This window comes from Centrocercus urophasianus, unplaced genomic scaffold (genome assembly GCF_019232065.1).
Source record: "Centrocercus urophasianus isolate 14NV4802_14NV808 unplaced genomic scaffold, USGS_Curo_1.0 seq_14, whole genome shotgun sequence".
Classification (NCBI taxonomy): Eukaryota; Metazoa; Chordata; class Aves; order Galliformes; family Phasianidae; genus Centrocercus; species Centrocercus urophasianus.
The window spans coordinates 2,279,926-2,293,240 of record NW_024884586.1 but is presented as its reverse complement, the minus strand read 5'-3'; the positions used below and the strand labels follow the sequence as shown (position 1 = coordinate 2,293,240).

The 13,315-nt window shown below is 41.5% G+C and overlaps 1 protein-coding gene across 2 annotated transcripts; it reads right to left on the bottom strand.

Moving 5' to 3' along the window:
* Positions 1 to 471: 471 nt before the first annotated feature.
* RNF141 (ring finger protein 141) lies at positions 472 to 11,520 on the bottom strand. Of its 2 annotated transcripts, none has more exons than XM_042814736.1 (6): positions 11,446 to 11,520; positions 10,317 to 10,513; positions 8,775 to 8,883; positions 7,520 to 7,701; positions 4,586 to 4,693; positions 472 to 3,143 (listed from the first exon to the last, which is right to left on the bottom strand). In XM_042814736.1, exons 2-6 carry the CDS (start codon positions 10,496 to 10,498, stop codon positions 2,993 to 2,995), a joined length of 732 nt encoding a protein of 243 aa, XP_042670670.1. In that variant the 5' UTR covers positions 10,499 to 10,513; positions 11,446 to 11,520; the 3' UTR covers positions 472 to 2,992. The 2 variants fall into 2 exon arrangements, with proteins under 2 accessions (XP_042670670.1, XP_042670669.1); XM_042814735.1 differs by having other exon boundaries at positions 10,317 to 10,516; positions 11,446 to 11,513.
* Positions 11,521 to 13,315: the final 1,795 nt, after the last annotated feature.

Sequence of the window (13,315 nt, the reverse complement as noted above, 5' to 3'; positions counted from 1 at the left end):
CTGGTCTGGTATTAAATGGGGAGGTTGGTGGCCCTGCCTATGGCAGGGGGGTTGGAGATTCATGATCCTTGAGGTCCCTTCCAACCCTGGCCATTCTGTGATTCTGTGAAAATATCAGAAACACAATGGAAATTATAGTATCCTAAAAAACAAAGCCTCTCCCCCCCAAAACTGCTCGGTGTTGTCCTGGGATGCACAGGTTTGCTTGTCTCCATCACTGCAGAATGTTCCAATTTATTTATTTAGAGAAAAAAACTATTGAGAAAAAGAAGAGAAAAATCAGGATGTGTCTGTATGCTGAGATACATGTAAGCCACCTTCGTAATGCCACACCTCTAAGTTCAAGAACTTCAGACTCACAGAGACATGTAACCATACCAACTGCACGATGGGGCTGCATTGAGATCATACTTACACAGACTTGTGTGCTATCAAGGCTGAGAGGTTCCTCAAGCTTGAGAGACTATGATATTTCATTCAAAGTAACTTTATTGCACAATTCATACACAAATTTTAATATACTGAAATGTCCTTAGCTATTAATACAATCTACAATGCTTAAATTACAATTTCACTTTAAATCTGTAAGAAATCTTCACTTCAGTAGAAGAAATGTCACTTTCAATGCCCCACCACCACCTGAAGGTTTTTGTAGTGATTCCCATTTTAAGGTCTAGCTCCCGGATCCCATTGCCATGCCCTGCTGCTGGGACTCCTTTCTAGAACTGTTTGCTAGATGTAATATTTCAGCCTAGGAAACACTGCCTGCACCACATTACTGAGCTTTCAGTGTCATGGTATCTATCTGCTGCCCCATCTAACATACAGTACATTTGACAAGGCACACATTACCTACATCACAGCCATGTGACTTATAAGCAACTTAATTAAGAAAGCTGTACAGAATACAAAGTTTACTTTTCACTATTTGATTAATTTTTGCATCATTTTATATAGTACTGGCAAGTGTCATTATGCTACAGGTAATCTGTCTGCATTAATTACAAAATTACATTGTAATAAGTTCATGTAATTCTCAGCAGTAAGTTAGCTTATAAAAGCTCAGTTCAGAAGTATAATTTTCAAAAGACTTGAAAAATAAAGTTAGCTTGATGCATATTTAGATGCTTTCTCTGTTCCAGTAATATAAAAAACACCTTAAAAATTCCAGTGTTCTGAATACAGATTAATGCAAGCTCAGAAAGCAAACTGGAACCAAACTGGTGCGCGATTAAGAATATTTGCAAATATTTTAGTGGAAAATCCCTGACCATTATTAGTTTTCAGCCCAACCAAGCAGTCCATACATTTTCTGAAGAATATCTCATTGACATCAAAGGATTAACAGAGGAAAATAATAACTCTCAACTATATACATTCATAAATTAATTTTTAAACAGTTAAATAGAGATTTACACATTTTGCTCTCTTGGCTTTCAGATGATACAAGAAGAGTACTCCAATGGGTGTCATATGCTGCTAGCGAGAAATAAAATAGAGAAATTCCCAAGAATTGGAGGCTGACGTGATTAAATTATTCTATAGCAGCCAATTAAAACAAGTAACCTAAATATGCATATCTGTGTGTGCACAAGCCTTTTGGTTGAGAGTTATTCCCTGACAAAAGGCCGTAGTCCTACAGCGTCATCAAATTTAAACAAGTATTGCAATCAAAGAGCCAGTCTTACAGTAAGCAACATTTATGCTGATATGCCCTAAAATGATACACTGGAGTATTTCCCTCTCAACAGCCTCAAGATAAAAGAGTAGTCTTTGTTAATATCAAAAATAGACGTATTCCTTCTGCACAATAGCGGTTGGTTTCCGCAACGTTATGGAAGCCAAAAGGCTTGTGAATACTAGTGATGACAATTTGTTTTAGAGTCTCTTAGCTCTTCTAAGGTTCAACTCTGCTAGACAGATGCATTGCTGTGCTCTAGTTTGATGTCCCTTTCCACGTGCCTAACTCGATGTAAGCCATGGCATGTGACACAACTGTTCTCCAAGTAGAAGATTCTCCCTGCCACGCAAAAGCATATTGCACTTGTAGAGATACAGCACAGCACGTCAGATTATCACCTTGCAATCCTTAGTATTTCTCACTTCACTGCTTTGAAATCTCACAGGAAGCAAATAATACCACAGCACCAGGCTAAACTACAACTTCACTGCTAATTAGAATAAAGTCACTCCTTCAGAAATGCCTAATGCTTAAAAATAATTCTGGCTGTTCCTGATCAAAAAATATAGGAAGTGATTTCCTTTGTTAGGATTGTCTGTGAAACTGTTTAACGTTTTCAAGCTAATGAGACCATGCTAAACATCAAATTGAAAAAGAGATTACCTAGTTAGAATAAAGGAAAACGCACAAGTACGTTTACACAGATGTCTGCAGCCTCCAAAACAGATTTTAAATAATTAATTCTAAAACTGGTAGCAGATCAAACAGAATTATTATTTTTTAAATCTGTAAACACTAAAAGATGTAGTAATTGGCAAACTGAAGAATAGATAGCACGCTGTCTTTCAAGTTTCAGCAGCAGAATTCCAAGTAAGTAATAACTAGTCCTAGCTCATCTTCATTCATATTTGCCATGAATCTAAAAGGGATGGCTGTTAAGGATGAGTCCGGTGAGGTCAGTCCATCTGGTGTGGTGCATCTTTTGCAGCAGTGCACTGTGATGCTCAAACAGCAGTTAGCAGTTGCAGCTGTGCTATGACAAGTAGCTTCATCTAGTAGTCAAAATGTTAAGATCAAAAGTTATTGTTAAAATAACCTCTGTAAATGTTTAAAGGTTTCGCTGAAAGTACACGTTAGGACTGCAAACACATAAACTGGCTCACATACCACATGTCTTACAAGAGTAATGCAGATTCACAGTGGCCAAGAAGACTTAAGACAGACTATAAATGAACGACAAGAGGTAAAACCAGACGTTCGTGACAACAAAAGCTTCAAGTACTTCTACTCTTGGCAGCTTGTTGGTCAGTGTCAGGGCCTGAGAGGCTGGCCCACCTCATCTACCATGTTAAGGATGTAAGTAGCGACATCATCCTCTGTAGGTGCATCTGAAACCACCCAAGAATCACCTGCCCCAGTTACTTGGCGACGGCAGACAGGACAGCTCCTGTGACGATCACTCCTGTCAGAAAGCCAGAGAAATGAGCATTTTTCATTGGTGATCTCCTTCTGGCCAAAAAAAAGCCCCCACTTCAATGAACACCACCAACACATCACCAACAAAACAAACCAACCCAGTGTGAACTTCAATCATCACATTCATTGGATGAGACATCTGGAATCCTTCTTTTGTTTCAAATCTTTTTTCTGAGGAAGATGGCCAACAAATCTGAATGCAGCTCTACCTTTTCAGTAATAAATGTGGTGTCCTGCTCTTTAGTTACTCAGGATCATACGCGCTCTAGTCTAAACTCCAAACTCTTCCTATCTTTAAATATTTAGCTAAAGTGCATCAGAAACCAGTCCCCATAAGCTTCCTCTGCAGAAATAAGAACCCTTTTCCTGGGTCAGTCAGCCCACTGAAGTTCAGAATTGGCCCTCAGAGACCCATCACCTCCCCCACTAACTCAGGTGCCCGAAGCAGTTATGCCTCTAAACTGGTAAACTGTTACTCGCCAAGCTAAGAAGAGAAAAACTTCAGAGACTGCATACTAGAAAGGAACAGTGTAACTGGAACTTAGTTCAGCTGATGCATCAGCCATGGTGGAATATAATCTACTCTGCATCAAGATAGTTAAACTAAGCTTTGCAATGCCAACAGATTTTAAAGCACTTTCCTAGAAAGACAGATGACTGCCTATTCACAGATCCACTCATTTTTGCTGTTTTTTTCTTACACAAACATGGTATTACAAAAATAACTTATTGGTAAGCCTCTGAGAAAGCCACAAAACAAAATTCGTGAGTGTTATATGTCTGAAGTGTAAAATCATTTGTATTAACTAATCAAAAAAGTCTAACCAAGGAAACTCACAGTTAAAGCTAGACTGCCAGAACGCTACAAAACCCTGCAGGTCTTCTGTGTGGCCAGTGGAGAGCGCTGCTCTCCTACAGAAAGCAATTTCTGTTTTCCGACTGATGTGCCAGACGGATGCAGAAGCTGAAAAGCTGTTTGCTTGAAGAATGAAGCTGAGCACATATCTTAAGAGATGTTATACATCAATTCCAATGTGCTGCTATTAAGAATATTTTCCTAGAGAAACTCTGATATATTTAAGTTAGCAAATAGGGTACTTGCTTCAAATGAAAGCAGAACATATGTAAAAAAATCCCTTTGATAGGTATTCCCCAGTAATAAGATTGTTCAGCTTGCCTTCATATTTGCATGCTAACTACTGATTTTTTTCTCCAAAAAGCATCTTTTTGAGATGCTGTGAAGCACAACAAGTCAGCATCAGCATATGCCCTGTTTTCTTTATGTTTTCTTTAGTTTCTAAGCAAAATTACAATGATCTGTAACTAAATATTAAATTGTACGCCAACTAAGGAATCTGTCAGACCAAGAAACAAGTCTGATAGACAGTGCAAACCATAAAATGATAAATAACCTTTAATATGTATTACCATTTATCAATGCACTTCTGGCAGAAACTGTGAGCACACGGCAAGATCAAATCAACACGTCCATCCATGCAAATGCAACATTCATCTTCATCTGTCGGCTGCTTAAGCCTGCAGAAGAGAAGCAGTGTTTTCTATCAGACAACAGATAAGTTTCATGTTTGTGCTCTGGTAAAAATACATTTCACATCAAAATTGCTGACGGACAGCCCAGAATGCCTGTACTTATCTTCAACAACGATGTACTTTTTTGGATGGGGCAGTTATGTCATCCCAGCCCATGTCAGCCAACATAGCCTCAAGCTACCAGCAAGCAGCAGCAACTGAACTAGACTAAGTTAGAATTTGCCATTTATTTTTTTGGCCATCTTGTACTTTTGGTGTTGCAAAGGGTTATGCAAATTCTTTTCCATTTCAACAAAGGAACTGTAAGCTGTAACTTACATTATTACAAAGCACAGGAGTGAGCCAAAGAACAAAAACACTGTTTACACTAAAGGCAGGACAGGACAACAATCTGCCTTCCTCTCACAGACCATGAGGCTGAAATATTTCAGAACGAACTTTGTCAGACTGGCAAATGCGACAAAAGTATGCACCTTGAAAGGACCCATCACCATAAATGCATGTTTACTAATTTCACATGCCATCAAAATGCCAAGAGAAAAACTATTCCATGGATAGAAAAGAACGGTTTTAGCTTGCAATACACTCCCTGTGATTGTTCCTTCAAATTAAGATTATCTCCCAAGCTAGTTTTCCAATTAAAATTCCATGTGTTCTTGGAACAGAGGAGAGTTCAAAACTTAAATCCCCCACTGAGACAGATGCATTTTGTCCATCTGCAACTTTTTCAAGTAATGGATACGTGTATCTCAAGCTCATAACACTAGTATCCTGAATATTTCCATCAACAAGACTTCTCAAGCATGAGGAGGTACACCAAATCCTCAGCTTCCACTGACCTGGACACGTAAGTATTTATGCATTTACAATCAAGTCTGACAGATGGCAGCAGAGGGGCACTCCAACAAAACGGTGTCTGACACGGAAGCGCAGATGAAGCAAAGGTGTGTCACTGAATTCCTCCAGATGGAAGAAATGGCACCCACTGACATTCATCAAAGCTTGCTAAACACTCACGGAGACCCAACCGTGGATGTGAGCACACTGATGTGGTGGGTTGTGTGTTCCAGCAGTGGTGACAGTGATGTAAAAGATAGGGCAAGTTCCAGATGGCCATGCACAGGTGTCATACCACAAAATGAAGAGCAGCTCAATCAGCTTATCAGTTGCAAACCAGCTAATGGTGGTGTCTGTGCAGAAAATTATTGTTTTGTAGCTGAGAATTTGCTCTGTCAAAGAGTGTTATTGTGCTCTTTGTAGTTTCCAAGCAAACAAATATGAGGCATTAGTTTCCGAGCAACCAACGTATAAGAGTGACAAACTAAGGAAATGCTTGTCTCCTCATTATCAGAAGGCACAAAGCAATTATGGATATTTTGGAATAGGAAGTAGATGTTCCGCAGAAATAAGGTATTATTCCAGTGGAAGAAGTTCAGATAAGAAGGAGAATGAAACAGATAATATTTGCTATATTTGGTCAGTGACAGCCAGTTTTAGAGCTGAAGAACATCTAAGGATTAACAGAGTTTAGGCAAACTGGAGGATATCACAGAAAAGCAAACAGACACCCTAGGTGTAACATACTTGGTGTTTTAGCCTGTATTTTTCTAGAAGACTTAAAAAGCTTGGATAAAATACAATTGGAAAATACCTGCTCACTAAATTCCAGCATATCGTTATCATATTAGAAAAATGAAGATTACAAACATCTCCATCTTGAAGTCTGAAAATGAAACTAACCCAGCAAACCTTGTATCTACTCACTGACTTTGGTAAAACAGAATTTGTTTTTGCATAACCATCTGGTTTGTTGTTACGGCTTGTTTGAAGTAGACTATTTCTAGACTGACACGTAAGCCAAGACCATTCATATTTGAGAAAGAGCAGAAAAATACACTTTCCTCAACAAGCCCAAAATTTGCTACCTGATTCCAGCATTTTATTATCTCAACAGCTAATAATTAAAGATTATATGTTCCCAAACAAGAGAAATGGGAAATTAAACAAAAAGAGCACATTCTGCAGTTCCCTGACTGAAAAAACCCACAACAGTGGGCTCTATGTATTTAATAAGAACAACGCTGACTCTCTTCTCAATCTAACAGCTGGCATATAACACTCTGAGCAGTGTCAGCAACTCCACCTTACTTAGGAATGAATTAGAACTATCTCAGAGTTAAAAGTAAGGCATTGCAGTTGCAACAGATCCACATAGAGAAATGGTGAGAAGCTTCTTGCTGTTCAATTCAGTTTGAGCTGAAATTATTGCAGGTGTTGACCTCAGTCTTTTACTTTTCCTCTAGCTAACAAAGCAGGATGTCAACATGTGTGAGACAGTCCACATTTTTCCAGTCTTGCAAGTTAAATTATTACTGCAATTGATGAGTTTCTAGTGGCAACAGATGGGAACTTTCACATGCCAAAATGTAGAAGAGGAAGAGAAAGTTTAAGTGGAACAATAACAGAATCTGTTTAAACAAACACTGTCAAAACCTTTAGATTTGTAGCTGCAGCTGATTCCATTTCCTTCTGTTTCCTTATTCAGGAGGTTCAGCATATACCATGCTTATTACTAAAGCTGACCACTAAAATGATTGTTCTGAAAGCTAAGGTATAGTAGTGCCAGCAGAATTTCAACAGAATATATACTGCAGTTCTCTTGATAGAAGAGATATGCTATTAATGTTGGTGGGACAGACTGCATCTGCCAAGTTCTCTCAGTTTTGATCAGGGAGGCTTTCTACTTCAGATTTTATACAGAACTTTAATGATATTTATGCTGTAACTGTGGTCAGAAGTACATCAACGTACCTTCCCATCCATAAGCTGGCCTGGGATGATGACACAGATGTCAAACTCTCAGCAGCTTCTTCAGAAGTACCACTTTGCCCAAGAGCCCCTGCTGCTTGACTGGTGATGTCTTTATAAAGTTGAACAAACTGATACAAGTTCAAGATTCTTGAAACTTCCACGATGCCACTTGTTTTATTTATCTTAAGAAATAAGAATTGTTTGCAGTTACATATCAGATTTTTATGGGAAATTGTTCAAAATTCTTTTTATGCACTGCAGTTCTCACGACAGTAGCCACCTAAACTGCAGCCTACTCTGGCAAGAATTAACATCTGCAAACACAGCTCTTCTCTGCTTTCTTATGAAAAATATTGCAGTTATGACTACATTTCTAGGAGAAGACAATTATGTTCACTGCTCAAATGGATTAAGGTGTAAGCAAGAAGTGACCTAATGCCTAAAAACTGTGTTAATCTTAGAAGACGAATAGAATAATCAGTCATTTCACATTTCAGCTTTAAAATAGCCTGCAATGGCGGCTGCCTTAATGAAAACTAAAAGCAAACAAACTGGCAAGTTCTTAGTTTCAAACAAAATCTGAGAGTTGGTTTGGTGTAACTGTACATTAACAGCGCTCGCTGGCTTCAGGATTGTTTAAGGATGTTATCTGATAGGATACAGAGGGGAAAAATCTCCTTATTAGAAAGAACAGCCTTAATAAGTTTTGTCGAGGTTCCTCAAACTAAGAGTTAAATATTGACATATATATTAATAAATCCTATAAACTATAGATCAGTTTTGTAAGGAGTCAACATACATACAGTTATGCTAGCTAAACCAATACTGTTTGAAATTGCAGGCTAACTTCACCCACTATGGACCCAAATTTGTAGTCTGTTGTACTATTTGATTTTCACGTATCATAGGCTGGTCTGAGTTAGAAGATAATCTTTAAAGATCATCTAACCCATCACCGCCGGACTCATCTCACAACTCAGACGAATTAGTAATTAATTAATTAATAATACGAATTAGTAATTAGTAATTAACAGGCTGTAAGTGCACCACAGGATAATGCTACTTTAAGCTTAGTCATGAAAATGTTTTTGTTAACCTGCTTTTCACAGAAATGCAGATTTTAGACTCGATTTGTCACAAATAATATCCTTGAATACATTGCCTGTCTCAAGTACGTTAAAAGAAATCTAACAGGTGCTGGATTTTACCAGCCCTCAAACACCTACAGTCAAATTAAAATCAACAGCAATCTTACTTTGGTACAGATTATCCGAACGACCACCTTCCAGAAAGCAGAAGAATCAGAACCAGGTTGCACTTCAAATAACAGATGTTTCTCTTGCCCAGAAGCTAATTTTGCAGTACTGAAATAAAGAAAAATCAGTCTAACATCACGTGCCCAGTCTGCAAACATCAGCAAACTCAGTTACTGTAGTATCTCTATTGCTTACCCCTGTGCTTTTTCTATCCTGGAAGGCATTTTATCACTACTGCCCAGAGACATGAAATTTAGGAGTAGTAACCATCTTAGCATGTCATTCAACATAAAGCACCTCAGTCGTTTCACTTTAAATTGCACAGTACATCTCACATAACACCAGCATCCTTGGCAGACTTTGTAATTCAAATATACTTTAACTGCTTATTACAACAATCACACAGTCTCGTCCAATCTAAGACAACTGCTTCCTTATCATTTGTGCAAAACAAGTATGCAATTACCATCACATGCAGACAAGGCGTACTTTTGCTATGTATACACTAATAACAAAACAGTAAGCTGCAGGTGACCCCTGGCTTTTTTTTTTTTTCCCCAAGGAACACAGGCACAGAGGTCGATTTCACAAGAATCAAACAAATTATAGTACTTTCAGGTTGAAGTAAACACTGTCAAGAAATAAAAAACTTGAATGAGAATGGTATCTCGGAGTTAATTACACTGAAATATACTTAGATTTTCTTATGAAACATAAGGAAACATTCTTCAAAACTGATCTACCCAGAAGGCAGCTGTCTGTTCTTGAAGGTGCAAAAGTCATTTGAAAAAACATTACGCTGTCTAAGACAATTTCTAAACTGAATACAAACGCACATTACATTAAACAGTAAATTCTACCAAAACCCACATGCAACAAAACCCCTTTCAGCACATATTTCTTCAACTCAGCTTGTTTCATAACATAAATACCGAGTGAGCGAAAACAACTCTGCTTTTCTATTCCTTTCTTTTTACTGGCAACATATTAGTGAAACAAAATGCAAGCTACAAAAACGTTACTTATGCAGCCTTTTTTGGGGGGACTATTTTGGCTGCTGGTTTCAAAGAGTAAAAGACGCATCTCATCTTTAAAGAGGAACAGCACTGCATGTCCAGAGATGTGGGAGAAATGGTCACAAACAGTTCTGCCTCCAGTTCTACCTTCCTAGTGTTGCTGTATTGGCTTTTTACAGGGCTCGTTTTTCTACTTTCTACTACAAATGATAGGAAGAAAGGAAGCAGCACAGCATCTTCAGTTGATGGAGGATAGGGGCACAAGGTGACTTGAACTAAAAGATGTACTAAATATTGACCTCTTGGGATCTTCTAAGAGTGAAGTAACACCAGCTAGAAGAAAAGTGACTTTAAGGGTGAGAAATGACTTGGTGTATGTGCAACTACAATCTTTATAAAAACTATAAGATCCAAAGTAAATATCTGAAAACCAGTTGGCTAGTTCTGGCTTAGCCAGCACAGAGGAATACACTGCATAGAAGTTCTTTGTAAAACATGGAAAAAAGGAAACAAATGAACACTTACACATCATTAAGTTCAGCTACTCTTCCTAGAAACTCTTCATAGGTTAGGAAACCACTTTCTTGAACCAAAGAAGCATGCTTTGCTACTTTTTCTGGCAACTTGTTCATTATAGTTTGTGTCTGGCTTGAAATCTGTTGACCCATAGTGAAGTTCTTCAACTCAGTTCCATGGAAAGTTCTCATTCACTTGTAAAGTGTCTGCTAAAAAGAGGGTTACATTTGAGTCTTCCATGGCTAGCTGCTCACATCTTTCTTGTTGTGTTAAACTTTAGCCACCTGCTAACTAGACTATTCCACAGTAACACAATTTAACCAAATCAGAAACGGAGCCAAACAGGAGAGACTGGAGCGTGGCATTACAACTCAAGAAATACGTGTTCCTTCTCATAAAGCGCTCCTTGTATTCCACAGACAGTGACTGCACCACACAGCTATAAATACACCCAGCAAACATCTCAAGATTATGGCGGCAGTTTTCCTTTTCACTATTGAAAAAAGAAGTGCTGGTAAAAAGACTCTGCTTTGGGATGCATTACTGCGCAGATATGCTCAAGCCTCTCCAGTTTCAACCTATGCCACCATCATCCCTTCACACTCAAGTCTTTTCCGCCAGCATTTGTCACAAGGTTCCCTCTGCCTTCTGGTTCTGGAAGGCTTCACCTGCTCTGCCGCTCGTTCCCTCTCGCTAACCGTTAGGTGGGACTAACATCGCGATTTCTCCTTGCTTCTTATTCTGAAGCGGCAAAGGTACCCACTTCGTTCTGCCCGCACGGTTTGGTGCTCGCGATTCAAGCTGCTACTTTCACGTCTTCAGAGACCCGCTACGGACAGAGGCCTACAGCGGCAAACTGCTTGCGGGATAGCATCAACCTTAAGAACCGAACAGCGCGCTGCACAGCCCGCAGGAGAGGCACGGCCTAGAGACGCAACCGCACCCCCCGTGCGCGCGGCCACAGGGAAACGGCCGCGCTCGCGCCAGGCCCTCGGCGCCCCGCACTGGAGGCGGGACTCTCCAGCAGTTCTCCGAAGGCGGCGGCGCCCACCCCGACGGCTCCCCGGTCCCGCCCCCGCGCTCGCACCCCTCACCCCCCCCCTCCCCTTCCTCCTCGGGACGCGGACGGCGGCCTCACCCCGGCAGCCCGGCATCCCGCTCGCCGCCTCCCGACGGCAGCCCGGCGGGGCCGCACCCCGCGCCCGGCGTTCGGCGCAGGCGCGGCGGCTCCCGGCGCGCCGCGGTGACGCCGTGCTGCCGTTGGGCGGAAGGGGGCGCGAGGCCGGGGAGCGTGGCGCTGCGCGCGGAGGGCGTGGGAGCGTGAGCTGCGCGCGGCCGGAGCTCCTGACCCGGTGAGCAAGGAAACCGGGAAAGCCAGCCGCGGCCGTAAGTGATAGGGCGCTTAGGGACAGGAGTCCTAGAACAGCCTCTGGAGGTCACCTGCATCCCGACGCTTCGAGTCGTAATTGCAGAATTCGCGTTCCGTCTGTCGTTCAAAGCGGAGAAAAGGAGCGGTGCTTCCCCTGCTTCCCCTTCCTGGCCACTTGAGTCGCGCTCTTCCCACGCCGCGGCAGCCCGTTGTCCAGGGCACCGCCTGGTCTGGGCCGGGAACCCGCGGCTCTTCCTGCGAAGCGAGCGGCCCCGCGGCCGGAGGTCAGCCGGCAGCTGTGCCGCGGGCGGGAAGCGGGACGGGGCCACCGCCGGCGGACTGGGTGCTGCGAATCGCCTGTATGGGAACGCGAGCGGAGCGCCGGCTCTGCGGCGCTGAGAGCGGTTAAAAAGGAAAGGCGTTTGACAAGAGGCAGAGACGCCCTTTCTGAAATCTCTCCTAAGTTTCTGGTGGTGCCAGGTGAGGGTTTGGGCTGCTTGACATCTTGTCTGGAAGTTCATCGAGTGTTTGCTTTGCAACTCCATTAAGCCGTGAGCAGGAACATTTTATACTAATCCAAACATGATGGAGCCGTGCTCATTGTACAGACAACATCAAGTACAGTGCTCACTGATCTGCTATTTGTACCTGGCTTTTATTGCTGACAGGACGGTGTAGCAGCTTCATTTTAGCTTTTGTGATGTTATTGTAAGTGTAAGAGGGAGCAGGTTCCTTGCTGCTCTGACTAGGCCCCAAGGCACGGCACTGAGAGCTCCAGGAGGGTTCATGGAGGGTGAAGCAACCCATGCACACAGCCAGGCAACAGAGTGCAGGTTGGGGTGAACACTGTCTGAGTTTTGAAAGTAAAAGAGATGCTTACATAATAGGGCAACTTCTTCATTCTATTGACGAAAGCAGATTTAAAATAAAAATGACAGCAACAGCAAAAAATCAATAACTACCACTTGCTGATGAGGAAAAGAGAAGCAGGTAATTTCTTATCTAAAAACTGGAAAAGACAGTTGTTAAAGGGCGAAAAAGTCCAGAATTACCTTGTATCCATTGCCTGTGTGCTTAAGACCATATACTTTTCTGACACCCTAGTGACAAGAGATGGCTGTGGATTTCCTGATGGCATTATTCCTGCTTGCTACTCACTGCTTACACGATGAGTGTGCTTTCATTATGTGTGCAAGCAGAGATGCACTGCATTCCTGCAGCACTTGGCAAGGAGAGGAACTACTTAATTGAGCAAGGAGGGCTGTATGTAACAGCTTTCCTCTGTTCTCTGTTGAAAATTTTCTCTGCTGAAGTTCTGTGGATAGGCACTTTAAATTAGTGGTTTGTGGAGCTGTGTGTAACCACAGTCCTGCAGAAGTGGTGGGCTGTGTTTCAACCCAGCTCAGACTCCTGGAGCCATAAAATCTCTCTATGCTATCAGAAACAAAAAACAAACAACAGGTGGCTCCTCTAAATAGGCTATTAGCAATACCCTGCCACTGTCTGTCTAATGGAATATATAACAACTGGGCAAATGTTAGATTTCTGTGAATCAAAAGCATGAAAGGTCACAGCCAGATATTCTGCGCAGTAGAAAACAGCATGTACATGTATGTGAGCAGTTCTGTTACTATTCTAT

Excerpts from the sequence above, each read along its gene's own strand:
- RNF141 (XM_042814736.1), bottom strand. The coding sequence starts at position 10,498 with ATGAGAACTTTCCATGGAACTGAGTTGAAGAACTTCACTATGGGTCAA. Across the intron at positions 7,702-8,774 it reads TTCGGATAATCTGTACCAAA|ATAAATAAAACAAGTGGCAT; the intron begins GTAAGATTGCTG and ends TTATTTCTTAAG. Across the intron at positions 4,694-7,519 it reads GCCAGCTTATGGATGGGAAG|GCTTAAGCAGCCGACAGATG; the intron begins GTACGTTGATGT and ends TCTCTTCTGCAG.